Raw genomic sequence first — 27600 nt, forward strand, 5'->3', positions numbered from 1 at the left:
CGAGAAGTTTTAAACATGCACCTGATTTACAGGACCCGAACGTTTTTGCATCACGCCGTTATCGGGATGCGGCTGCCTCGGCAGGTATCGAACCCGTGACCTGGCGCTCAGCAGAGCAATGCCTTAGCTAATGAGCAACACGTACCGCGATGAGTAAGTACCCCTTGCATCATTGCCCCTGCAGCGTGCTAGCCAAAGAAGTAGTGACAACCTCTTCAGCTCTCAGTAAATATAGTATCCTCTCAAACGCAACGTTTCGTCATCCGTCGCTTGTATTATTTATTGTCATTTACCTTAATCAACCTTTTATATGGGTAATTCTCAACACTCCTAGTGCCTTAGCCTATATATAGAAGGAAAGTGGAGTAGTGCAGCAATATGGGTCAGTTATAGATTTTCTTATAAGATGTACGCACCATGAGATCTCACTCTAAGGAATTTAGAGCAACACAGAGCGCGATCTGTGTTGCGTTTACCTAACGAAGTGGGACAGCATGACGCATGTGTCACGCATGCAAATAAATATATATGATTGCCAGGCTAAATTCATCCCCTAAAAAGCTTCTAATCTCCCTAGCTTTAATTTCAACGCACCCAGTTCCCGACGCACCTAAGGCTCTCACGAAAACTTGCCGTATGGAGTTCTCGACAGGTGTTGCGTGACCGCAATTCGGCACCAGATGACCGACCACATGCATATAAAAAGTTATGGCGTAGAAAAAAAGCTTTATCGTTACGACAACATCGCTCAAAAAAATCACACGGGCATGGTTACAGCGGTAGTGAGGCGGCAGTGAACGGGCGCGTCGGCGCGATGTATCCGTCCCATCCACAAGGCAGCCGCCATCGGAAATGACAAACTGCGGCCTAAAGTCTCCATCCACGCCCCGTCTTCGGCGAGGCGCGAAATCAAATAAGGCTCTCTCTATACCGACCGCGCGCTCTTCCATATACCAGCGCTCGCTGTGAGGAAGAAGCACTTGGCGCCTTGCGGCGCTGAGGCTGTGTATATGTACAGCGGGGTTCTTCCATCCGGAAACACTAACACCGCGGAATGAAAGATGAACGTCGAGAAAAAGAGAGAGCTCAGAGTGGAGCGAGATAGATTCCGATTCTCTCTTACACAGCGCAGGCATATATACGTAGCAGTAAGCCAAGACTGCAGCTGAAAGCGGCCGGAACAGCGAATACGAAAAGGACCGTAAAATAAAAGAACACGAGCTCGCGACGCTGCGAAGGGGTGAAACGACTCGCGAGAAATAGCGATTTCTTTTTTCGTCTCTTTGCGCATTTCTTGTTACATACGAGTACATTTCTGAAAGGCGAGTGAATGAACGTATGAAAGCGTAGAGGGGTAGCAAGGGGAGGAACGCGGAGGGGGGGGGGGGGTGGTAGGGCTTCTGGAAAGTGATAAAAAATATTTGGCTGAGTGAGGAAATCCCGTATTTGCACTCTGAGAACGATGGCTTCGCGCGGACGGCGCAGAAAGCATCACCGCGCATGACGGATGGGTTGGAGCAGAGAGAAACCATTTTTCATTCCGAGCTAGAGAAGTCCTGTACGTAGTATAAGGACTCACTTGAAGTCGTAGTGTGGCTCACAAAGAAAAGAAGAATAAGAAAGGAATTTGTTAAAATGTCAAAAGAAGGAATATTGGCTTTATTGTTTTCGTATTCCTTTCCTCAGTCACTTCTCAGCACTTTCAGCGGCGTTTTCATGCATCGGTGCGCGGCCCACCCACGAAAAGGTGTGAGCATACTCCTGCATCGTTTTCTTTTGTATACCTATGTACAGGTCCATCCGCTTGTAGCGTATTATTATTATTATTATTATTATTATTATTATTATTATTATTATTATTATTATTATTATTATTATTATTATTATTATTATTATTAATAATTTCTGCTTTTGTTTCTATTTCTAAGCGAACGCTTTACCTCGCTAAGAGATCTGATCATGTGGTGTTCTTTAACGTGCACCTAAATCTAAATACGCGGGCCTCTAGCATTTCCATCGAAATACGGCCGCCGCGGCCGGGCTTCGCTCCTGCGACATTCGGGTCAGCAGCAGAGCACCATAACCACTAGACCAGTACAGTGGGTGCCTTGTATATTTGGTCTACAAGACGTAATAATCAGGTACTCCTCTGATTGAATTGTTTTTAAAAAATATATAATGCGCCATAGAATCGAACAACTCACCTCTCGTCCTCTGTTCCTCGGACAGCTGCTTCTCGAGGCTCTCCCGCAGTCCTCGTTCTCGCAACACTTCCATCTTGAGCTCAGCTGTGAGAAAAAGAACGAGAACGAAGGATAAGAAAGAAGACAGCGATTGTCACGACTCTGCAAGGAGAAGTCCACAGTCCAACATATTCGCTACACAGTGCTACTATGCACGCATAGTGTTAACGTGTACGCCCTTACCGTTACCATTGATATTAATGTAAGCCGGCATACAGCAACACGAGCACATAAGCTCGCGGATAATAGTATAGTTAGTGTAACTGTTACTATAATTCTGGTGTTCCAAAAAAAAAAGGCAGAATTTCAGGGGAAGATGGAAGCTTGAAAAGAAAAAAATTCGTGAACACGGGCTGTCGCTGGAGACGACGTTTCGACAAGCGGACTTGTATTCTTCAAGTTGCACCCTTGAAGAAGACAAGTCCTCTAGTCAAAACGTCGGCTCTAGCGACGACCCGTGTTACCGAATTTTTCACCTAATTCCTGTGTGTACCACAACACAGTCACACCTTTAGTGTTCTGCTGCAATCAATCAATCAATCAATCAATCAATCAATCAATCAATCAATCAATCAATCAATCAATCAATCAATCAATCAATCAATCAATCAATCAATCAATCAATCAATCAGCCGCCGCGCCAACGTAATCTTTGGCACAATAAGGAACGTTTTTCGGACAAATGCTTCAGCAACCCGCCACACATTATGATCTATGAAATGCCTGCGTGTATCACAATGTGCATTTCGCGCGACAAGGATCGAACGTTATTCACTTCAGCAGACAGCTCCCGTACCACGTACACAAGCCCTGTAGTGAAGCACGATTTAGCCAAGAGCTAGCTATGTGACATGATAATCGGATTCGATGAATTCTGTACGCCTAGATATAACGAAAAATGACCACTGGTACGTCAGTATTTCACGTACGTAATAATAATGAACATAATAATAATAATGAACATAAAGCGGATATAAAGGAAAGCGATAGGAAACGCCAGAATTAATCACCTGTATTCCATTTTTATTTTCCACCTCCCATATGCAGAAAGACATTCGCATACCTAAACAACTCAAAACTCGGCAGCTTGCTGCCACACGAACACATAGTCCCCCTTAAGCTATAGAGAGACACCCTTTGCTACAATGTAGCTAAAGGGAACCTGTCACCGATTTTGCCTCCTCATAAATGATTCTTCGAAGAGACCTCAACCGAAAGGCGACCATCACTCGAAGACCGTTGCCGGGCCCATACCTTCAGTCCGTGCAGGACTGCAGGGCAAAAAAAAAAAAAAAAGAGGAATAAAAAAGGGGCACGACAGGGCCGGCCACGCAAAAATCCCAAACGACTGCGAATCACGCCTTTCACGCAATCGGCTCCGAAAGAAGGGAGTCCATCATCATCGCTTTCCCGCATTTTCAATATCCCGCTCGCTCGCCATGGGTTTCTGCTTCTGGCTCCCTCAGAGCGGCCACCACTCGGGAGACAGTTACAGGCATAAAACAGATCGAAAAAGAGGACGTCTTCGACGGGGATCGCCAGCCGGAATGAAGACAAACCGACGCTCGGGCATGCAAGATGAAACGAAAAAGTAGAGGTGAGATGGAAGCAAAGAAAGAAGAGTGAAAGACCATTCCTGGGAGGGGGGGGGGGGGAAGGCAACGGATGAGCGCCGAGGAATCAGTTACGAGCTCGGCTTGGGCTCGTGCAAGACTGAGAGGAGAACGCATGGCGTGCACTGGTGGACCGGCGCGTTCCATCCTAAATGCATTCGTCGCACGCAAACTCCCTCCCCGGCGCAGTCGACTGGGACCTGCCCTTTTCAATCGAAACAATGAACTGTCTCGGGCCGAAGCCCTGCGTACGGGTTCCTCTGTGGACCAATAACCGTAATTGCGAGAAAACGAAAGAACGGTTCCGTGCCCAGTACCACGCCCGAGATAAGGGCAAACGGCCGAGGGCTTTTTTTCTTTTTTTCTTTCCTCATAGAGGTCCTCGATCGACTGCTGCGTGCGCGGTTGAGATACGCGCGCCACGATCGGCCCTGTATGTATTTCGTGGACGTGAATATATGAGTGAATAAAGAAACGACAATGGGACCGATTGTGGCCCTCGCGCGGAGCCTTAGATGATCTCGGTGAACTGAGAGCCTTCGCTCGTGGCGCGTAGATTTATCGGTGAAGGTAGAAAAGCGGGCAGGGGGGGGGGGGGGGGGCAGGATGTGACCGTGCCCGCCCTCTGAATGTTCATTGAAATGTCGACAGCCGACGACAGATAACGTTATTATCTTCCGTGTAAGGACGTAGCGATCGGCGTATCGGTCTAAATTGAAAAACGTGACCGGTTGAAGCTGTAGAAGCGTCTCAAATAAATGCAAAACCTTCGTGATGTATAGACAATTTGACGTAAGACATAAGGGCGCCGCCGCCTTGGTCTGTTAAACGAATGTTTTCTTCTTTTTGTACCTTGTGAAGTCAGTTAATAAAGTCGTGAAACGTCGAATGCATCAACCCAACCGTTTTCATGCGTCCACCGCAGCATTGTTTGTTTAGTTGTCCAAGATACAAAATGACAGGGTTAAGAGCCCAATATGGCGGCACCGAAATGCATCCGTAAGATAGCCTATTCGCCCCGAGATCGAGCGGAGTCGCCGCCTGGTGGCTACTAGCTGAACCGCGCCTAGTGTGCATTGCTCCTTGCGTCGTCTGCTAGCCACGTCGTGTTTGCATGTGCGCGTACGTCATGCATGCCCCCAAAGGGTGGATTGTTCCGTTGTGTTAGCGTAATTTTAATTGCTTATACGTATGCCTAACACGATGTACTGAAGCATTTGGCCTTGCTCGGTTGTATTTGCACTGTAATAAGATCAGTGAGTGCACTTGTCGATAATGCTGTGCATTGTCGCCGTACCCTCCGTTCGCCAGAATCATTTTAGTTTAGGTGCCGCTTTATGGTTCAAACAAATCGTAAAGTGCACTTGGCGTCGTCCCAAACACGAGGAGTATTAAATATCATGTGAACGCAGCCTTTTAGCGACTCGGTGGTAAAAAAAAAAAAAAAAAACAAGGCTCGAGGCCATCCACTTTTGCGTCGTTGTTGGCACTTTTGCTTATCGGTTATGCAACGAGCTTTATTTTGCATAAGATGTCCCTTTATTGTAAGGTCCTTGTCCCACTACCGAGAAATATTTCTGTCAAGTAAATCATTGTGAAGGAAAAGGAGCGCTAAAAACGGACGAGGACGAAGGAAGACACGACACAGGCTTTTTCCTTCACAATGATGAACTAGCCCAAGTTGCTCTTCTAATTCTGTCAGGCAAAGTCTGATACTTAGGTACTTAAATTGTCCCTTAAAAGAACAGAAAAGGGAATTACACGGAGGTGATTGAACTTGAGTTGCCGGGAGCAATTTTAACTTGAAGCGAAATTTATACAGACACATCCGTGTACTTAGATTTAGGTACGTTTTAAAGAATGCACATGGTCAAAATTAATCCAGACGGCGTGCATCACATCTATGTCGTATAATTTCCCGCAAAATCTCATTTTTTTTACATTACCTTGAGCGTTTGAGTGACATAGTTATAGGTTGACGGAAGGAGCGGGCATTATTCGCTTGAAAAAAGTACACTTTTCTTCTTTAGAATGACCGAACCTTTGTTGCATCACTGCCATGCAAGTAATCAATCGAAGAAAGCTCTGTGCTCAACTGTTACTTTTTTTGCACTCTTATTGGAGTAAGAACAGGCGCGTGCGTGTTAAACGTCTCGAAAGCCGCGTGGCTTTCCTGACTAAATTTATCAACTGTCCTACATTTCATGGAGCACTGAGTAAGAAAACAATGCGGATGCGTATTCGTGCCTACTTCAACACATCGCGCAAGAATACGGGCTTTCTTTCTTTCTTTGAGTGTTTTTTTTTATCCAGAAGAACATGAACTAAATATTTTGTTAGTTCAGTCGCGCTACAGCAGTGCGTAGTAGGCAAAACACAAGCCCAACAAGTGCAAATAAAACAAGAAACGTGATATAGTGCGAACACGCAGCCTGTCGCCAAGGGCGAGCATCCCTTTCATTGACAGATTGCGCATCTCTCACTAGTAATAGCAACGTCCGGCGGGCTTCTTGCATCGATTCGGCAATGGGCAACATACATATTACCATTAGGCTGCAGTCAACACCTTTTCTTCGCCGACAATCGGCTCAAACCGCTCACAATGAAGCGCCGCTGTGTGCATTTGCATACGCGCCGCCGGCCGCCTCTCCACACTAGCGCGGCGACAGTGCTGCCACCTGTAGCCCGATCTCGGGGCGAATAGGTGTCGATACTTCTTCCATCTCTCCCGTTACACTCTCGTTCACTTTTATAGCTACTTCTAGTTAGCTTCGCCACCTGTCTGTACTACCTGTGGTTCTCTCCCTCCCTTGACTGCTTCCTTCTTTGCTACTTCACATGTCTTGGAGCAGCGGGTTCAAGCACACGGACCTCACTTATTTTATAATCGAGAAACAATATGCTCCTTACTGAACACTGTCAGATGTGAAACGTGTCCACGTGCACTCCAGGTTCTCAGTGACGACCACGAAATTTCCTAATGAATGTATTGTACGGCACAGAAGCCGGCTATTGATGAAGGCGCAAGAGCGCTTCCACGTATACAGCACCACTGCCCATCGTGCACGAACTCCGAAAGCACGTTTATGAGGACAGACGTAGGATAAAGCAATTGTATCGCTCCCACGTGCCTTCGAGTGTGGGGCAAACGTGGCATCTCTGCCGGCAAGATTCAGGAACCGATGGCCACGCTGGAACGTTATTAAAACGTAAAAGAGTGATGGCCTGAAAAGGACGGCTGCACGACGCGTCAGATCTGAGGCAGCTAAGCTGGCTGATATATCCTGCTCGAACCGTGGCTCTCAAACCCGTCACGTCTGACAGCGTCCGTGGTACGTGACACAGTCGTCGAAGCCAATACAACGCCTGGACGATCTTGATAATATGTAACGGCGCGCGTACGCGGGCTCAAAAAACACAATGGACGCACGTCTTGTCCTTGGACACACCGCGAGTCTGCGCGCGCATGCATGATGCACGACCGAAATCAGTTCACGTCTTCGCGTAAGAGTTTTCCTGGTATCCGCGGCTGTCGAACACAATGGTGTTGTGGGCGAACGGAGATGGCACGCCCCTGATGGCGCTACGAGCGGTTGCGGTGTCTAGGCACAAAAAACAAAGACCTACAAGTTCTTCCCAGTGCGTGCTTTTGTCTCAGCCCTGATCTCTTACGTGCGAAGTTGTAGGTACAACGCTTTGTTAAGACACGAGGACTGAAGACTAGCAACCAATGCTTCGTGAACAACCGAAGCACATGCTTAGAGAGGGCGAGAAAAAAAAAAAGGCCACGACATCCACTCTGCGCGTTACGTAGTGTGTACGCATGAGAAATACGTCAGTGTTGTTGTAAAACAATTCAAGAGTTGATGAAATGGTGATTCTTCGAGGAATTCCATCAACCTTGGCATCGTTCTGACCCGCATTGAAAACGCGTGTCATCAATCAGGAAATTGCGAATTTTTGTGACTGAACCTGGTTGATGCCGGCCTATCCGGCAACCTAAGCTGCGTCGTTCCCTACTAGCGCGTTCAAGGCCAATAGTTTTTAATATTCTAAGTTACAAAGAACTGGCTTAAATGACCGACGATATTTTTTTCCTACAGCAGGACGATGTTTCGCAGTGCTGCCGACGACCACAAAAGTTTCTCTAAGCGACACTCTCAAAATCGCCTAATTTGAACTACAGTAATAATAAAACGCAATAATATCGATAGCTACTTCCGTGATTGCCCCAAATTGTTACGTTTCACTTTGGTATTTATCAAGAATATTGACATTAGGTGCCTGTCTATCTCCACGGGGGTAGATGAATGAATTTTCATTCAAAACTTTCAGCACAATTTCCTCAGGGGTAGAAATTACCATAACGACGCATTCTTTCACCAAAAGCTCTAAGTAAACAAATGCATAATTAAGCCACTGCCTGAGCATCACCGATACCTTTTGTTTTGAAACTCGTTTTTGATTAAAAATGGAAACCGAGCTCCTGCTTTGAATTGAGGCACCGCCTTCAGTGTAGCTTCGATTGCGTAGTGTCACACATGCGATAAGCAAACGGCGGTCATACAGCGACGTAGAAATTCAGGGTATCTGCCCTGCCCAGCGAACGGATTCGACGTAAAAACTATCGGGCAATGTAGACTGCCATACGGCAGGACACCGCAGACGCGGATACTAGCCCGCATTACCAACCATCCGCAGAGCGCTCGCCATCAGGGCTCACTGCATGCAGTATTCAGCGAAAGGGCACTGGCACCACGAATGTTATTACACGTACAAATGCATTTGCCGAGCAAAAACGCGCACTCGTTCGACGTCGGACCCTTGTAGCAGCAGCAGCAGCAGCAGCAGCAGCAGCAGCAGCAGCACCTCAAATCTCGCCTCTGCAGGCGACCTAAATCGGCTCATTACGCCTAACAACATTGGACACGAATCGGTTTCGCCCCCTACAGCGCGCACACACGGAAACGCTTAGCGCACACAGACACACACAAGCACATTTCTTCATATCTCGGTGGTGCTCGCAAGGTCCGCTGTTAACCTCGCCTCGTTTCGGATGATTTAGCAGCTCCGTTTCGGCTGCTGGTCGCTTGCTGCGCTCAAACCACGTCAAGCAAGGATTCAGAAACAGCGCAAACGGCCGAGCAGAGAAGAAGAAGAAATGAAAAAAAAAGTGGGGGGGGGGGGGGGGTGTATGAGCTATATACATATTCGCGTCAGTAAAGACGCAGAGACCGCGCATATGCCAGCTGCGCAAAGAAAACGTCGGTGATCGCGTGCAGCTCGCACTGCGCTGTGCACACGTGATTTGCGATAGTAAATATTACCACTGAGCATCGACGTGTGGCAGGAACGGAGCCGCGTAAAAGAGAAAGTTATAACATACAGAAAGAAACTAAAGATAACGAAAACAGGCATTAAGAAACACGACTGTGCGTAGAAAGCTGAGGCAGACATACATACACTGCCAGCAGACGAACACGGCGATTATGACTTCAGTCTGTGCGCGAGTTCTCGAGTACGTCTAGCTATAACGGTCTGGCAACCACGCGGCTACTGCTTTCTGGTGTGGCGGGCAAGAGCCGTTGCTCGCTTGAGCGACTGGCTTATTAATCTAATGAGCGTAATTTCGAGACCCAGCAAGAAGGAGGTGAGGGGAGGAAAAAGGCGAGTGTTTGATTTCATCTGCGGAGCCGTGCCAGCGAGGTCAGAAATTTAGTTAAGTCCCGATCGGGCGATCATTCCACGTTTTGATTGCAGTTTCTCCGGAAAGAATTAAACACTGTGAAGCTGGGTTGCGGTGTGTCGAGGGTGATAGCAAAACAGGCAGAAAATAAAAAAAAAGAAAGGAATAAAAGATTCACGCGAGAGGCCAAATGAGGAGAGGGTGGCTAGCTTTCGCTTTTAACGAAATTACGAACGAACGAAGCGGAACGCAGGTAGTTCTCTTGAAGGTACAGCGAAGAGGATAGGGGATAAGGGGAATCGAGAAAGCCACTGAGAGGCCGATGAACAAACGTTAATAGACACGTGAAGGGTGAGCTAGAGAAGACAGAACGAAGAAAAGAAAGTAAGAGACGACTGTCGGGACTTTTCCGCTTCGCGGAGCAATGCACGGGTCTCGAGATTCGAACGGGCGCGATCCTTTTCGTGCATCAGCGAAACCCGTCTTGCGTGAGCGAGGATTATTTCTTCGCAGGGAAAGTCACTGACCTTATTACTGTATTTTTTCTTTCTTTCTTGGTGGGTAGCGGTGACAGCCGCGGCATGTATATACACATAGCGAAGGATTCGACGAGACCGAGTGCTAAGTGAATTAAGAGGGCGCGCCTCCCTCTGTACAACATGTGGGTGATTATTTAGACCATTCGCGGAAAAACTGAGGGCTAATTGCGTTGTTTCTGAGCAATGTATACGTGCATAATCCTTGCTTGCTGTGGAGGCTCTGAAACGTATGTATGTAGTCGAATAAGTTTCCATCGCGGAAAGCACCTGTCTGTAACGAAAAGGCTATTTCACTCTTCTTATGGGCTGTTTTATATTACTCTTTCCTGCTATTGATATTTGTTTCTCTGTCATATGTCACATTACAATTATTAAAGTGCTGTCAAATTTTCACATTGTTCCCCATACTCAAATTAATCATTTCAAAATGTTCCCCACGTATATGTGGGCGAGTGTGCCTTCATTCCTTTTTTTCTAAATTAAAAATGATAGTATGATTGTCCTTGCAGCTAATTCAAAATGTGCTAATTATAGTTTTAATTATCCCGTATCGTTGATCTTGAAATTTCAACACTGAAACCGAGCAGCTGGAAAGTAAAGTGCGCTCGTAAAATCACCTCAAATTACGTCTGACGTCATTCCTGCGAGGTGACAACAAGCTTACTGTTCATCATACCGTAGAGGGCAAGTAGCGAAGGAGGACAAGAGGGAGAAACAAGACGACACTCGCTAGGTGTGGTATGATGATCAGTCGCGAAATCGCCCAGATTTCAACCTTGTTGAAGCCTTTACTGTTGCGTAGGAAGTGTTTCTGATACACTTCACTAAAGCTGTTTACTATATGTCCACAAAAATTGCAATGCGTAAACCCGACGGCTTGGCATAAGTTGCCCCATATCGTGTCGCTTTCGAACGCGATTTTAAGCGAAAATGTAGCTAAATACTGCTGTCGTCAGTATTTTAGGAGCATTAAGCCCTTGGTAGTGCCCGTGCAAAACAGACTTATACGAAACTGTCGCTTCGCGTTTCTGACTTAAGAGAGATAGAGATGAAAGAAAGGTTGGGAGGTTAACCATGTATTACTTGCATCCGGTTTGCTACCCCGCACTGGGACGGGGAAATTGGGGTTGGAAAGAGGATGCAGAGAGAGAGACTTAATTTGTTAACGTTGATTATGACTAGAGGCCGGATTTTTAGGCACTAAAAAAGCTCGTTTTAGGCGCCAAAAATAGGCAGGCAAAACAACGTTTTAGGCTTCCAAAATAGTAAATATAGGCACAGTAAATTTTCACATAAATGCAAATAATTTGAAATGAAGACGTGCGCGAGCTCTATCTACGAAAGGAAAACAAAAATGTTATTGCTTAAGATGGCACAAAGGAGTTAAACAGTTGAACATAGCCGTGCAATGTGCTTTGTCCCGCACGGTTCGCAGAACACGGTCTCTCTCGTGTTCTGCACGGTGAGTCAAGATTCCACTGTCGAATCAACACACTCCTGGGTGTCTTCTCGGCATGACTGAGAAGGGCAGAGCACGAGCAGATAGCCAGATCGCTAAAATACCAGAAGGGAGGGATTCCTCCTATTGTCCGGGTGGAATCGCGTAGAGCAAATTTCTCCCCTGCCAGTGAATCACTGGAGTAGCCAGGGGGGAGAGGGGGTTCAAACCCCCCCCCCCCTCCGAAACTTTTCAGTTTTGCATGCGTATATATGCACGCATGCATACAAGCGCACTCAGGAACATACATAGAGTATGGTTGAACCCCCCCCCCCCCCCTTTCGAAAAAGACTTTCTGGCTACGCTGATGCAGTGAACACGTTACAAGTTAACTTACAAAAACAGAAGCCGCGTGCAAATCATATTTTCCTTTCTTTTTTTGCTCTTCACTCTCCTTTCTGCTCCACGGTCTCGCATTCGCGAACCGCGCACGCCATGTCTCTGCGGCGGCGAATGTGCGTGTCCCACGGCTGCTAGCAGTTGTTTCCGGGAGTTGGTTGAACTACAGGGCAGTCAGTGTTGCGCGGTAGCATGAATAACGGTCTCAAACTGCTCCCGGGAGCGCAACTTGAAGCTAAATAGTGTTAATACAAGGGCCAATTTTGAAAATAGGCATTTATAGGCATTTGTGAGCATTTAGGCACAAACGCCAAAAATAGGCATTTATAGGCACTATAAAAACACTATAAAAGCACGTTGGAACCTCTAATTCATGCTCATATATCGAAGTGGCGCGATAGGAGCGCAAGGAACAAAATAGGCATTTGCCTAAAATCCGGTCTCTAATTATGACATGTTAACGTCAACAGGAATGCAGTCGACGCAATCAACAAAACCAAAGATTACTTCTGCCTGACAAGGCGCGGTATACAACTAAGCTCTTGAATTCTGCTTTAATTCTTCGCCACGTCAACTCACCACGGAACGTAGCATTCATTGTAATAGTGGCGATGTATCTACCTTATTATCTTTTCTTACAACCTCTCAGAATCCCTTGCTTTTCAATTACGTTCATGCCAAAAGAAAACACCGTGTCTAAGTAAAACTTCTGTGCCGCAGTACGGAAGCCGAACAGACACGTTATACGCAAGTGTGGAAACGCCCTTCCGGGTTTACGCCCTCGGTTCAAGTTCAAAATTGACGACCTGCTGCGGAGACCGATAGAAATCTGATGCCCCTAAGAAGGAGGCATGCGTCAAGCGCGACGAGCGAAACTCAAGCAACGCTCCCAACAACGACGAAACTCTCTTCTTCTTTAATACTTGAGAAGCACTGCACGAGAGGTCTGCAGGCCTCAACGAGAGAAGGAACAAAATGAAGGGCTCTCTTCCGAGCCCTGTGTGACCGCACACCGGCGGCGACGCTTTTCCGCTTGCTGCTTATAACGAGCGCGCGAAGCCACCCTCATCAGGCAAATCTCGAGTGGCGAGCCCGCGCGTCTCCCCGAAGAAAAATGACAGCGCGTGCAGCCCATAAAAGAAGACGAGGAGCACGGCCTCGCGCGCAGTCTCTCTCACTCTCCACGGCGACCCTCTCCAAAGTGCGAAGCCCTGTCACACTGCTGCAGCCGGAGGCGGTCGACCGGACGGTCGGCGGGTGTCGCGTTAAATACGAGCAGGCGCCCCGAAAGAGCAGAAAACCTCGGACCCCTTTATTAAAAGTCGTAAACCACGCGCTCGCCATTGCACAGGCTGAAAGAGAAGAAAAGTACGCCCTCAGTTCAAGCGCCTCGGCCACACGCTATCTTGTTTGCGGCGCTCAATATCCGAAAAGCTGTAGCTCGTTTGAAGACGAGAGCGAACGGCACGAACCCGACACCTCCCAAAACCCTTTTCCTCCTTCCGCGAGGCGCCCTTGGAATTATATTTCGAAGCTGAGTGTCGTCCATGCCTATCTAAGGTCCTCTTTCGTGTGTGTCTTTCCACTACAGCGCACGCGCAAGAGACAAAAGTCGTTCCTTTTACTCCGGCACGCACCCGCACAATCCCCTTTGCGGTAATGCCTCTCTTCAATTCACATAGAGAGACATGCTTGTACAGCTCTTGCTTCCGCCTCGGCTCGACAATGCTTAGGCATCAATGTTCGCGTTCTCTCGCTGCTCCTGCATTACCCAGAGGGCTTCCTTTCCCCGTGACTCTGTTGGTTATCAGTCAGGATTTAGGTGAGCTGCAGGCGAGCCCCGAATAATTAAGGGGTTGTGCAGAGACCAGGGAGTTCCTTTTTCGTTCGACGCGCACGCACTTGTTCCGTTTTCGCAGAGATGACGGCAGTTAGCGGCGACACCAAGACGACACGGTTTTTTGAAGATCTATAGAGATCTCACAGTGGAGATCGCGATGGACAAGTGTAAAGTCTGCATGGCTTTACGTTAAATGCCGACAGTAATGCATCAGTTTTAATACACCATTGAACAAGCCTGATCGTGCGCGGAAAGACGCGATGTTCGTGGGGCACAGCTGGGATTTTATTTCCGGAGGGCGGGGCGACCGACACATCTATGTATATGCAGAGGGGTGGTCAGAAGTTCGCAGGCAGCGTTGCCATAAGATTACATGAGTTGGCGGCCTGCGAACGTTTAACACCCCCCCCCCCCCCTGCCCCTCCTCCCTCCCATACGGTTGTGGGTTTCTATGTGCAGATATATATAACTTTAAGGGGGAAGATGGACCCCTTCTTACCCCCAAAAAAGTTTTCCAAGTTAGCTTGTAGTTTGCCGCACCTACTTGGTCGGCTTCTCCCCTGTAAAGTGCCGCTCAGTATACTGCAAAACCGACCACACACTAGTCGCTGCGCCGACACTGCGAAACAGCAAAGTAGGCCGGTGCGGGATACTTTATAATGTGCGTCACGTGGTCTTAACACTTTAAAAGGGTGTCTTCGTCTTCCTTTCCGTTGTCCCGTTCCATTACACTATTTACGATCAATCTAACGGTCTAAAAGCCTTCTGCAGGATACGATCACTTCGACAATCCGAATAACTGGTATACCGGGATTCTACGTGAATTTCGGCAACATTACAGCAGGGAGCTTCTGTTCATTCTCGGGTTGCGAAATGTCGTACAAATCATATAAGGATGAAAAGTCGGAAATGTCGTGTCAGTATACCACTTTGGGCGAGAGTAAGGCAGCAGGAGAGAAGGAAGAAAAGTACATACGCCTTGAGAGGACCGGGATAGAAAGAAGAAAGGAGACCAGGAATAACGGGAGTTGAGGTTTCAGGAGAGGGTCATGTTACGCATCTCGTGCCATCGAGAAATGTCCCGCCGTAGCTGGGCGGTGATCGTACTGGGTGCGGCTCACAAACAGACGCGCCGGAACCGCGTCATACTTTTCAAAAAAAAATAAAAAATAAACGCACTGTTAGTTCCGGCTGATCGAACGCAGGCCTTCATCGTCTCCCGTCGGGCAGCGAAAAGGCCGGCAGCGGTCGGGTAAGAAAGAGGTCTGCCCACATTCAAAATAGAACGCTGAATTCCTTCTTTGATACTTAAGATGTTTTGATTCATTTTCGCTCGTGATGCTCTTTCTTACCACACCTTAGTACACGTTTCGCGATTCTGAAGATGCACGAGAACTTCGTAGAAACTAATTTCCAATGTTGCGGACTTAGGTGACGCCAGAAAGGTACATGATCCATGCGCGGCAGAAATGCGGAATGTTCATCGTCATCATCATACTGACTACGTCCAGGCAAAGGCATCTCCCATATTTCGCCAATCAATCGGGTCCCGTGCTTGCTGCGACCACGTTTCCCCGCAAACTTCCTAATCTCACCTGCGCACCTAACTTTCTACTTCCCCCTCGGGCGCTTGCCTTATCTTGGAATACGGTCTGTTACTCTTAATGACCAGAGGTTATCTGGCCGACGCGCTACATGCCCTGCCCATTTATTCTTGATTTCGACAGGCGTATTCAGTTATTCTTTATTATGGTTCAATTTAGGTTCAGCCACGTCATAACCGATGCACACGCTTTTCTTACGTCTGCTAAGTTGTCAGTTCTGCACAGCGTGCTCGAAGCAACAACAGATGCCCGAACAGCACAAGCTTTAGGAGTTTGGACATACATCAAACCTTTGCGAAAAAAAAAAGAAGAAAAACAGCGTCCGTGGCACCAAGAACATCAGAACTTCCCGACGAAGAACAGACCAAATGTCGAGCTTTCTTAGGAAGAGCCATACATTAAGATAAGGACACACTCAAAGAGAAACCGTGACAGTTGTTCACAAACACCCTGACATTGAGAGCATTTAGGAGGACTGTATAATATATATACGCACACGCTAGCAGCAGAGACAGAGGTCCCGAAACAAGGGGGAGCCGAAATAGTGATTGACACCGGAAGTGACGCGACAAATAGCGGTCGGAGCGGGGACAGAGAGCGGCCTAAGCCCATTTCATTTCCGGAAGGCCACCGCCGGATTCACCCCCCGTAGTGGCTCGTAAATTCGCCCCACGTCATTTCCGGCGCACCCGTGGCCTCCACTGCATGGGTGCTTTGACTTCTTGACACTGCCGCATCAAGAAATGAAGAGGAAAAAAAAAAGACTAAATAAAATGAAAACAGGAACGAGGGATGGAACATTGTACAAAAGAAAGAAAGAAAGAAAGAAAGAAAGAAAGAAAGAAAGAAAGAAAGAAAGAAAGAAAGAAAGAAAGAAAGAAAGAAAGAAAGAAAGAAAGAAAGAAAGAAAGAAAGAAAGAAAGAAAGAAAGAAAGACCAACGCGATAGAACGTAAATATGAGACTTAGCGGAGGTTGCTGCGTAGCTGTCAGGAAGCGGACTAGAACGCTCGAAAGACGGCCAGTGTGAGATGGACAGAGAAAGCAGAAAGATTTCTGTTTTTTTTCTTTTTGGAGCGGGTGGGGGTCTCCAATATGGCATCCTCCTGCCAGTCTCTTTCCGCTCGCACACTTTCGGAATTTCTAAACGGAAAAGAAAGCGGCACGTACGCCATTCCCACCAGCAGAGTGTCAAGCGAGCATAGAACAAGAAGGTCGAAAAGTATTAAAAGTAATTGAAAGGAATGAAGGATAAAACAGCACTGAGAAAGAAGGAAGGCACGACAAAAAAGAAAAAGGAAGTGACGCGAGAATTAAGAGGTCGCGCGGGAGAGCGGTCATTAGACGAGGCTCAGCTAGCAAGAGGCACGGACTTTCGGCGTGTGGAGCGTGTCCCCACACACTTTATGCAGTATGCAAATCGAGGCTTTATTGGCGGAAACGTGGTGCTAAATCCCGCAGACAGAGTGGAGGGGTCTAAAGAGAGGAAAGAAAGATGGACGGTCGCGGCTTGCGCCCTCTGTACGTTTAATTCCTTGTTTTCAACGTTTTTCTTTCATCCCCCACAGGGACACCGAGAAACGTGCGATCTGGCAGGCACGACGCGTCACGTATGGACGGACGCATATCGGTAGCTACAAACCCGCGCGAGGAGAAAACCGCAGCATGTTACCGTCTTACGAAAGTTTTGCCGGCTTCAAGCCAATAAAAAATCGAAACGTGACCCGTTCAGCACAACGAACGTGCGCGTCATTAGTCACACAACACATTCTGTCATCATAATTCAAGCGAAAAATATATTTCTGTCCTGTGGCACAACGAAAAAAAAAAACCTGTTTCGCCGCGAGGGTGAAGCAATGAATGCGACAGCAACAAAAATTGGAATGTTATACGAAGTAATCCGATCTCGCGTAACTCCGCAAAACACGGGCGTAAGGGAATGTGCCACTCCAGGGAGCGAAGCGGTTTTCGTGCTGTGTGACGTCATAACGTGAAGTAAAAGGTGGGAGCACAGCACGTAAAACTGTATACGAGTCGTCTGCTGATGTCTGTCGAGATAGCGCTCATGACCGCGCTCTTTTGATCAAATTTCGCAATTGATGTTCGAGCATGCACTCGAGCGACGCCTTCGTGCTTGCGCAGTACGCCACCTGGTGGGTAAGGCTGCGGGCCCAACTATTCCGAGAATCTCGGTTTCTTTAACGTGTGCTGAAATCTAACCACACGCCTTTTTGGGAGCTGTAGCTTATCGAAAGGGAGCCACAGGTCGTGCTATATCTATGGGATCGTTCTCTCATTGGTAATAGAAATGCTACATGCTTTGGGCCATATATAGCATTTCCCCTGTGTTCCTTCGCAAGATTCGTAAGACATTCGCCTGTCCTTGTGGGTATATATATATGTCGACCAGGCTCACCCTTTTCGATGCTGATCTGCCTGTCCTGGTGCCTGGCGTTGTCCGCGGCCACCTTGAGCAGGCCCTGTATGTTGCGCAGGAGTGTCTCGATCGAAGACACGGCGCCCAGACCTAGTGCCGCGTCGAGGGCGTAGCGCTCGTCCATGCCAGGCCCTCCCTGGCCTCCACCGCCCCCTCCACCGCCGTGGAGCTCGGGGCTGCTGCTTCCTTCGGCGCCGCTAAGCTCTGTTAGCATAAAGCGTTTTGAAGCAAAAAAAAAAAAGAAAGCAAAAATTGAGAGATTGCTTAAGCACACTGGCACTTTATAGATGGTAAAAGACACGTAGGGGAGGAAACTATGCGACTCTAATGCGCGAGATAGAAATAAGAATTGAAGACACGAACATTACTTTGCTTGGATGCGCAGAAACGTAGCCGCACAGCTGAAAATGTTGCGTGAATACCATCGATCATGCTGTTCTGTTTACGATTAGTTCGATCGGACGTTTGGGATGCATAAAACACTTTTATCTTTGAGGAAAGATTATGCGTATTTAATGCGTAGTGGCTGCGAAAAAGGCACTGCTGGTATAATCGCTAATCATCACTACGTATAGCAAACATATGTAGTATCCGACTGAGTGTTGAGTGGCGGGCGAAGACTTTCGATTGAGGAACCCTATAAGGGCAATTGGTTGCTTTATCTCTGCCTAAGTGATGACGACAAGCAATAAATACCATCTCTCATAGCGCGCTGCCTCACACCGCGAGACTAGAAAAAAAAAACGCAACGATTAGGAAGCAGTGTTTTCGCTGTAAGTAAGCATACAGCGCAGCTCAACGTGCTTAATATCAGCTATCAAGAACTCATCCACGCTTGTCATGCCATTCCCTCAGCCTGACCAACATATTATTTATTGACGTTCAAGCTTGGGAATCGCTGGTCTTATACGTATACTCGTAAACGAACTTAAAGAGGACCATGACAACATTGACTAATGCAGCGACTAATGCAGTCACTAATGAGGTGAATTGAACTGAAAACGACTTCATTTGGTCCTGGGGAACGCGACGAGGTCGCGCATCCGGCGAAGTCGCACGGAACCGGCTAAATTTCTTTCATGCTGATTTTATTTGTAACTGGCAACATGTATTGAAGTAAAACATGGCAGATTGTCAGTACCCCCCGTGTGTACAATACCGCGTGTCTTTTAAAAATCATCTGGTAACCTGGTTTTTTTGGAAAGCACCATGAAGCCATAGAATGACTACGAGCGCACCTTAACTTTGGCAGCGCGTGTGGATACCGCGGAAAGCAGCTAAGAGCCTTGTCGAACTTTCGGACGGTCGTCATGCAAACTTCTGCATGCACGGGATTAAGATTGGGAATATCGCGCATCATTAGCTAATGATCCTGTTCGGAAATAATCACTGCCGTTTATCGATTTGCTCTTAATATCATGACGATGTTCTTGATGTAGTCCTGTACCTGCTAAGACGTCGCAGACATGCGCTTAAACAATTATTATTATTATTATTATTTTATTATTTTTTTTTGCAGATGGGGAGAGAGCAAGACGCACCTGGGTCCCTGTCGTCCGTGTCGTCTTCGGTGTCGTCTTCGGCGTCGGCGGCCGCGCCGTCGTGGTAGTCCCGTGTCGCGCTGTTGCGATGGCCGTGTTGCGACAGGTTCAGCACCGGAGGCCCGTGTCCGTTGGACTCCGACACCGGAAGGCCGCCTGCGGTCGACGTTGCCGCTAATATATAATTTTGGCCGCGCGAAAAGCTTCACGTTGGGAAGCACTCAACAGGGGTGGAAAAGAAAATATAGCTAATGTTTTGGGGGGTGTGCTTCACTACAGCATTTCTTCTGGCCTCCGATGCTTATTACGAGATATATGCCTTTTTTTATTCGCTCGTAAATTCACAGTGTTGGGTGTTAGGTTCCATCAAGCCGCTCCGGCCGCTTTTTTTTTTATTTCTTAGCTTCCTGCAATATTGTTATGGAAACAATAAACAAGGAGAAGAGAGCTTCGCAGATGTAGACTTTATATGCCGGTCTATACCATTTGTGCAGTTCTATCAGTAACGTAGCCAGAAAATTTTTTCGGGGGAAAGGGTGGGGGGTTCCACTATACGTTATCCATGTTCGTGAGTGCGTTTGTGGGTGCGTGTGTATATATACACATGCAAAATTGAAAAATTTCGTGCGGAGAGAAGGGGGTTTGAACCCTCCCCCCCTCCCCCTGGCTACGCCAGTGGGCCCTATACATAATCTAACACAAGTAGGTACGTATCTGTACAGAGATTTCTCTCGAGAGGAGACTCGTATAACCGGTGTTGATTCAAAGAAGCACGAGGCAGTCCTCACCATTGACAAAAGCGGCCGAATCCTTGAGCCGGCTTCCATCGTAGGACGAAAAGTTCCGGTCCCTAACGCTGCCGCCGTCGTCTCGCAACCTGCAGGAAATAAAATAAGGGATGTAGCTATAGGGATCCAAACACACCGAGCGCTCTAAGTGGACAGAGCAAAGGCGCAAAATTAGACGCGCGCAGAACAGGCGACACAAGTGTTCTCCCAACTCTTTTTTTTTTTCGTTGTCTTATATTAAGGCTAAAACCTTAGATGCTTCATCAGACGCGAAAATTGACCGCCGCGTCGGCGGGCATCGGCTGCGTCAACACTAGTGATGCGAAAAAAAAAAAAAACATCATCCCGTGAAGACGCCACCATGTGACGTAATCATGACGCCACAGATCGCCAAAATGCGCGACGTCATAGTGACGTCACCATGACGTCGTGATGACGTCACGACATGACATCGTCGCTTGCTCAAAGGTGGGCCGATCACGGAGACAATGCAAAACCAGGCGAGGGGCAGAAAGCTTGCAATGTCCAAGAAAACCACGTTAGGTGCGGAAAGCTTTCGGAAGGGGCCGAGGGAGGATCAATACATCGACTGTGAAAAAAAAGAAGATAACTTTCGCCTTCGAGTCGTATTAGTCGAATGCATAAGGGACCCTGTGAGTTTTTTTTTTTGTACTATACTGCTGTGTCGTTATGTATACCAACAAGCCCAAGCTGCTCTCGCAATAAGTGGTCCCTTCAGCTAGGGCGGTAAGCTCCCATTAACACAGCAAGAAAGTGTGATCCGTCTATAGCCGCAGCAGCATGGATAATTATACCTCACAACTCACGGCGGTGCTAATGCTCGCCAGAGTAAAAATGACAGAATAACGGGAGTTTCGCATGGTCATGCCAGCGAAATTCTACTCAGCGGCTACGCTTCGCTAGGACGAAGAAACACGCAGCGCCGACCAGAATAAAAACGTATTCCTAAAAGAAAAAGGTATGTTTATTGTTTCTTTTTACACTTCGCTAGCTTCGGTGCCTTATTTAAGTCACCGTTCAGTACCAATGACAACAACAACAGCAACAACAACAACAACAACAACAACAGAAAAACGGTTTTCATAGATTGCGTTCACAGTACCGACACGAGGTACCAACATCATGATATCTCTTCTCCGTGGAAACCAGCTAACATTTGACGGAAGTGTATATAGTGTGTGTCTTTTACGAAGCGACCGTTTATAAAGAATCCTCGAACGTTACCGGCGCGCGCAAAAGCTTGCACGTTAAACTGAACGAAATTATAGCTGAGAAAATGTTATGCACCCGCAGAGTAGCCCCTGACCAACCCTCAGAATACGCGTTCTGAATTCAGTAAAAGCACGCTCTGGACGCTCCTTAGCCCACCGGCACGTTTTGCTACCCCCCCCCCCCCCTCCCCCCTCCCTTTGTAAGCTCCATGGACTTTGGGGGTATTAGCAATGCCGTGTTATATAGGGAGCGCGGGTGAAACAAGAGCGCGCGCTAGATTGATGAAAAATTGGACCTGAAGCGCTCCTCAAAGGTATAGGAATGCAGAGGCCGTACGGTGATGGCCCCCCACGCGTCATTTCCATTTTAATTCAAACCGGAATGAACCGAAAGCCGAGAAAAGCCCATCGCGGACACGATGGCAAACGAGTCTTTTGTTCTTAGAAACCAAAAAAAATATTATATATACATATATAATATATAGAGAGGTGCTGTCAAAAACAAAAGCAAAGAAGGCGCGTAATTAAGAATACAACAGAAAATGATGAAAATCGGACCCTGCCAGCCGATGCGTATCGGAGAGGCCCAGATTTTTTTCCGTGATCCAATCTGCATATTTGTCCCGGGAATCAACCGCGATAAGAATTTTTTTTTATCGCTTTCTCAGCCCAACCTCTCTCTCTCTTTTTTTTCTTTTTTTCGTGTATTGCCGCTCCGGTTTTATGACGTGACGTGGAAAACATATCTTCACAACTTATTTTTTTTTTCCTATGAGCTTCCAGCTTCTTTTCTTCCTGTAGCGTTCAATTACAAAGAGTGCGCACAATAAAACTTTCTCTGGTGAAAAGTCTGAAGAGCACTTCATTTCCAAGAACTCAGGCCGCCCACTCTTCCATTTGCGGCTTTCCCAAGCTGGGCGTTTTTAATCAGGCTTACCACCAATATGTAGGATCGCTGCATTCGCGTGAGGCTATTGATACCGCACTATATCGGAACTCTCGCGTAGCAGATGAGATTTCTTTTGTTATGATAATCTGCAATAACGGCCCCTTAACTTTCTGAATTCATTTTATTAGAAAAAATTAAAACGCGTTGTGCAGGTGGCTTCAGTTACATCGGACTTCGTGAATAATTTATAAAATAACAAAACGAAAAACGTTTCTTTTAGTCGAAACAAAGGTAAGAGAACTAACTTTGAGTGCGAACTGTGATTTAATCTCGGCTGTTCGCATTCATCCGAAATGAATTTCATCTACTTGGACCCACCTTTAACCAACGCAAGAAAAAAGATTGCTCGAAGCGATTCCTTGTCTGAGCACTGAATAAAGATAGCGCTATGAAGATCCGTGCGACTTAAACAGGTGGTACGCGACAAAAATTACCCGCCACGGTGGTCTAGTGCTTACGGTGCTCGACGGCTGACCCGAAGGTCGCGGGATCGAATTCCGGCCACGGTGTCCGTATTTCGATGGAGGGGATATGCTAGAGGCCCGTGCGCTTGGATTTAGGTGCATGTTAAAGAACCATAGATGGTCCAAATTTCCGGAGCCGTCCACCACGGCGTCGCTCGTGATCATATCGTGGTTTTGGGACGCAAAACACCAAGAGTATATTACTTTAAGCGACAAAAATTGACTGGAATAGTAATGCAATATAGTAGTAGTAGTAAACAATATAAGCGCAGCACAATGTAATATATTCGAATTACCTACTACGTTTATCAGACTAGACAAGAAGGTTTGTTTCAATTTAAGAAGGACTGCTATTGGCGTATCTGTCTTTTCTCATTTCTCTCTCTATCTCTCTCGCTATTTTGTACCTTCGCCACACACGCACATTAATATGCACGATACCTTCCGAATTCATTGAGCTCGTTAAAAATCCCAAGGTCTGTTTTCACAGTTGTCATACAGCACGAAGAACCAGACAACAAGACATCGCGACGGTGCATCGTGCGCCACGTTAACCGATCCAATGACGCCCCCATTTAGTTCACGCAAGACAAAGCCAAGCCGGCTTATCGCGTTTAAAACGCTGACGTTTCCACACCACACGTCTTGCCCAACGTAGAGCTGTCACCGTTCCCATTCCGTAGTGACATGCCGCAGACAGGAGTCCGACAGCGACCTCTGTTATCCCAATTAAGTTATTTGTTTTTCAGCACCGCCGTTCACAACAAACCAGACTTCCCATGCCCGACCTCTCAGCTTTTCTACCGTAATAAATGTCCCTCCATGAAACTTCCAGCGTAGCAGCTCATTGGATGACGCTAAGCTAACAGGGATCTCACGGCATATGTGAGGGGCAAAGCCTAATGGACAGCCGAGCAAATCTAGCATTCAGACATCCGAGCATTCTGTTGCGTCTCGCTTTAGATTCCAAGCCGAGACAGAAAAAACAAAAATGTTAACATTGGTAAGAAAAAGAAATAATATCATATGGAGAGACGCGCAAGCACTCGCGACAGCTTAACGCCCGAGCAAGGAAAGAGCACATAAATGAACGAATCGAGGCACGATATTAAGTAACAAAAAAGAAAAAAGAAAAAAAAAACAGGAAAATGAGACAGCTATGACAGATTCAGATTTACGCTGTGATGCACTTAATGCCATTGTTTTGGGAGGTGTCGGAAAGATCCCTTTGTCCGGGACTCTCGCAGTTGTCCTTTTTGTTTTACAATCCTCGGGCTTTTTTCTTCTTTTTTTTTTTTGACAGTGGATTGTTTGCAGTGTGAGCTGGCCCTTTTGTTGTCGCGTAATTGCGTACGTATCTTTCAGAGGACGTCGGCGCGTCAAAGCGAAACTTCCCGGAAGAAAACAAAAAAGCGGCGAGCCTGAAGAAGCAAAATAAGATTGCACTGTGGCAACCAGAAAAAAAAAATTAAATAAAACGTTAGCATTAAAACAAGCGTGCGATTTGTTAATCCGCCGTCCTCCTCAGTTCTTCCTTCTACCGTATTTTCGTGTTTTTTTTTTGTTTTTGCCTAACAGTCTCGTTTCTTCTGGTTTTTAATTATTATACGCGCGCACTTACGGTTGCGTACCCACTATTTGAATACAATTTCGAGCGGAAGCAAAAAAAAAACTGGTTTTTTTTATTCCTTTTACCCAAGGTTAATCCTTATAATAACCGACTTCCTACTTAATTTAGCATCCTGTATACCACGCTGCATGCTTTACGCTTTGTATGCGATCACGTTATATAGTCATCCGTTTCAGCGCTTCCGTCAAAATGAACGTCTCTCTTCCTCACACACACTTATAAATGCAGTATCTGCTTCCCTATTATTATTTGTAATGCTCTATCCCCGCTATAACCTTTTAGAGCGCCGACTAACCAACAAAGCCCTATTCTTTGTTATTTCCTCAACTTTTCTTTGTACAACGCTAATTTGCTTTGCATTGTGCTTCCTTATAGCGACCTACAGCCTTTGAATGTTAACCGTTATGAAACCATCAAGGATTAGGTGAAGCATTAGGCGTTGTGAAACATGACAGCAAGAACAAGTCAGTGTATAGAGGCCGCGTGAGGGTGTTGCATCATCAGTGCGCGCTCACAGGTGTATAGTATATACAATAGTCATGCTCAACAACGTATGAGACAAAAAAAAAAAAAGGTCAGCCAGTCATTTTTACGTAGGATTGCAGCTATCCACTAAGTACTTGTGTGGAGTTTCCGCTTAATGTTTTAACTTCGCAAAAGTATGAAGTGAAGTAGGTTACGTAGGCTTAGTCTGCATTGCGGGGAAGCTGCCTGTAATTTTATACGTAGCTTTATAATAGTATACGCATGCATACAAGCGCATAAACCTTACACACGTATAACAATAAGGCGTTATTACGCTTGTTTTCTCAGAGCTTTACATCCCCCACGCATTATTGTGGCCGCCATCACCATCACCTGGCCTATGCTCCTACGAATAGACATAGTACATAGACCTTTTTCTGTGGGTGTGTTAAAGAGGATATTGGTTTTGAGAGGTGTGCGTACGATAAAACGTATTGACAAACGTCACGGGACCTCTGGCTTACGGTTCAGTTTGAGTCATCGTGACGACTAACTACCGTATCGTACTAAGTACATGATCTGTTACGAGGGATATTTTCCCGTTTGTTTTAGATCTTTCAGGCATCCTTTCTCATTGCAGAAAGCATCTTCAGACTCTGAAAGGGATATTAGTTGTTAAAGCCACGTGAGAATATCCACTGAACGGAGTCCTCGCTAATTCTCTCCGAACAGTACAGTACGTGTTCTAAATGCTCAAAAACTGTCCATTTCGGTGTTTCTTTTTATTTTTTAAATACAATCTTTGAAGGTGATTGGCGAACACAATGGATTGCATAGTGAGCGCGGATTGCATTATAGCGTCTTGTACCTATATCTCTGCAAGCGATTATTTTTCTTCTCTCTGTTCCAGCTGCTGCTCTGTTCCTTGTGAGTACGTGCATTTCGTCCTTAGGGTGTCTTGGTACTTATTTTGCGCTGTTCTTTTTTTTTTACGTTCATTTACGTTTTACGGGCCATTTAGTTGCTAGAATTCCCATATTTCGAAGCTACGGAGAAGAAGACGCCAACACTTCGTATCTTTCGCTTTCATACGAACGCACAAATTATTCACGTCACAAGCATCATAGTACGCCTCATCTTGCTTGCGTTTAAGTTACGTTGACCTTACTAGCATGTTTGTTCTGAGTGCCAACAACGCACACGTTTCTTTTCCTCTTTTTGTTTTAAAAAGCTTCGTTTTTCAAAAATGAGAAAGTGTAGCATTCAACACAAACTTTTTCTCACCCTTGAAAACTCGCATCTAGATTTTACTAAATTACACGCACGCTTAATTACTATCAGCTTATTGGAAGGCTATTGTCGCGATATCATTACTTCCCTCGACGGAGAACTTGTACATTTCATTAATTCTGGCTAATTAGCAAAGAAACGGGCAGTATACGCGATATACACAGAATAAGTCACAAACAGACGCCGCGCGCGGCGATTTCAGCGCTCCAAAAAAGAGGTAACACCGGCAGGCGATAAAGAACTGTCAGACTGAGGGGCTTATTTGCTCAAATCGAGCTTTCGCCTGCAACTTTCTCTCTCTCTCTCTCTCTCTCTTTCTCTCACACACACACTATGAGCTTCCTTACTTTGAAGAACAAACGTGATCGTTCGTCACAGACGCTCTCTCGCTTCGAAAATTTTTCATTTCGTCCTAGCGACACCACTTGGTGCGTGAGAGTAATTAGAGTGTCAACCCCCTCTCCACTCCCCCTCCCCCTTCCTCGGCAACCTCTTCTTTCTTATCCCATGCCCGCTCCTCCTATGGTTCTCTGTCCAATTCCGCACGAGCGGACAAACAAAAGGCTCTTCCGACACGACCCTGGGTATAGCGAGCGGATGGGACGGACAGGACAAACGGGACCGCATTATGATTACTCCAAAGGCACGAAAAAGAAAAGAAAAGGAAAAAAGGAACAGCGTCGTCGTCCCTCGAGGACATTAATAAATCGGTTTTTGGGCCCGCTATACGAGAACTCAACGTGGCGCGAGCGTGTGTGCCTGCCGGAATGAAAGCGAAAGAAAAAACAAAGCATTAACAAAACAGGCAACAGCAACAACGGTATATACACAGCGGGCAGAACGCGACGCGCGAAGCTTCACTGCATCCTGTTCACGACAACTGCACACACAGCTACGCAGTGTCTGTAATAACGATAAAAAGAAGAGTAAAGTAATTCACTCGGTGCTGATAACTAGGAGCGACGGAAGCACGGGTTAAAAGGATGCCGATCGGGAACACGAGGAGGAGGAAGGGCGCCACTTCTCGAGAGGCACAAATGAATTGAAAACAAGAGCTAGCTGTTCGATTTGATTGCGCTCTGTGAAACCGGAGTGGAGAAGAGCCTAATGGGGCGGACGGTTCGGGAAATGAAAAGCAAGAGCTTGACAAATCTATAGCGCGAACAAATGAGTGCCGGTGAAAGAGGTGGCGGTAAACAAACACGCGCGCCTCTGTTATAGTGACGCTTGCATAATCGAAGTACCCGAGCCCCACTTTCGAGCGGTTTTATGTTTTCTTTCTCGCTGGCACGAAGAAAAGACTCTTTCGCCTGGAGACACACCCAAGCGCGCGAACCCACGGCTGAAATAATGTTTTAAGTAAGGCAAGACCTTAGCAGTCAGCTAAAAAGAAGAGCATCGCGAGGGGCGCTGTCTTTCATCGAGGAGTTTGTGCCGCGGAGT

The 27600-nt window shown here is 46.7% G+C and overlaps 1 protein-coding gene across 1 annotated transcript in view; it reads right to left on the reverse strand.

Annotated features, from left to right (window-relative positions):
- Positions 1-27600, reverse strand: part of LOC119382911 (dachshund homolog 2) — a 254606-nt gene that overhangs the window by 45969 nt on the left and 181037 nt on the right. Inside the window, exons 6-9 of the mRNA XM_037650822.2 lie at positions 20128-20216; positions 19340-19495; positions 17778-18002; positions 2205-2288 (exon numbers count right to left, since the gene is read on the reverse strand). Coding sequence (XP_037506750.1) covers positions 2205-2288; positions 17778-18002; positions 19340-19495; positions 20128-20216 — 554 coding nt within the window. The remainder of the gene's footprint in view (positions 1-2204; positions 2289-17777; positions 18003-19339; positions 19496-20127; positions 20217-27600) is intronic.

This window comes from Rhipicephalus sanguineus, chromosome 2 (genome assembly GCF_013339695.2).
Source record: "Rhipicephalus sanguineus isolate Rsan-2018 chromosome 2, BIME_Rsan_1.4, whole genome shotgun sequence".
Classification (NCBI taxonomy): domain Eukaryota; kingdom Metazoa; phylum Arthropoda; class Arachnida; order Ixodida; family Ixodidae; genus Rhipicephalus; species Rhipicephalus sanguineus.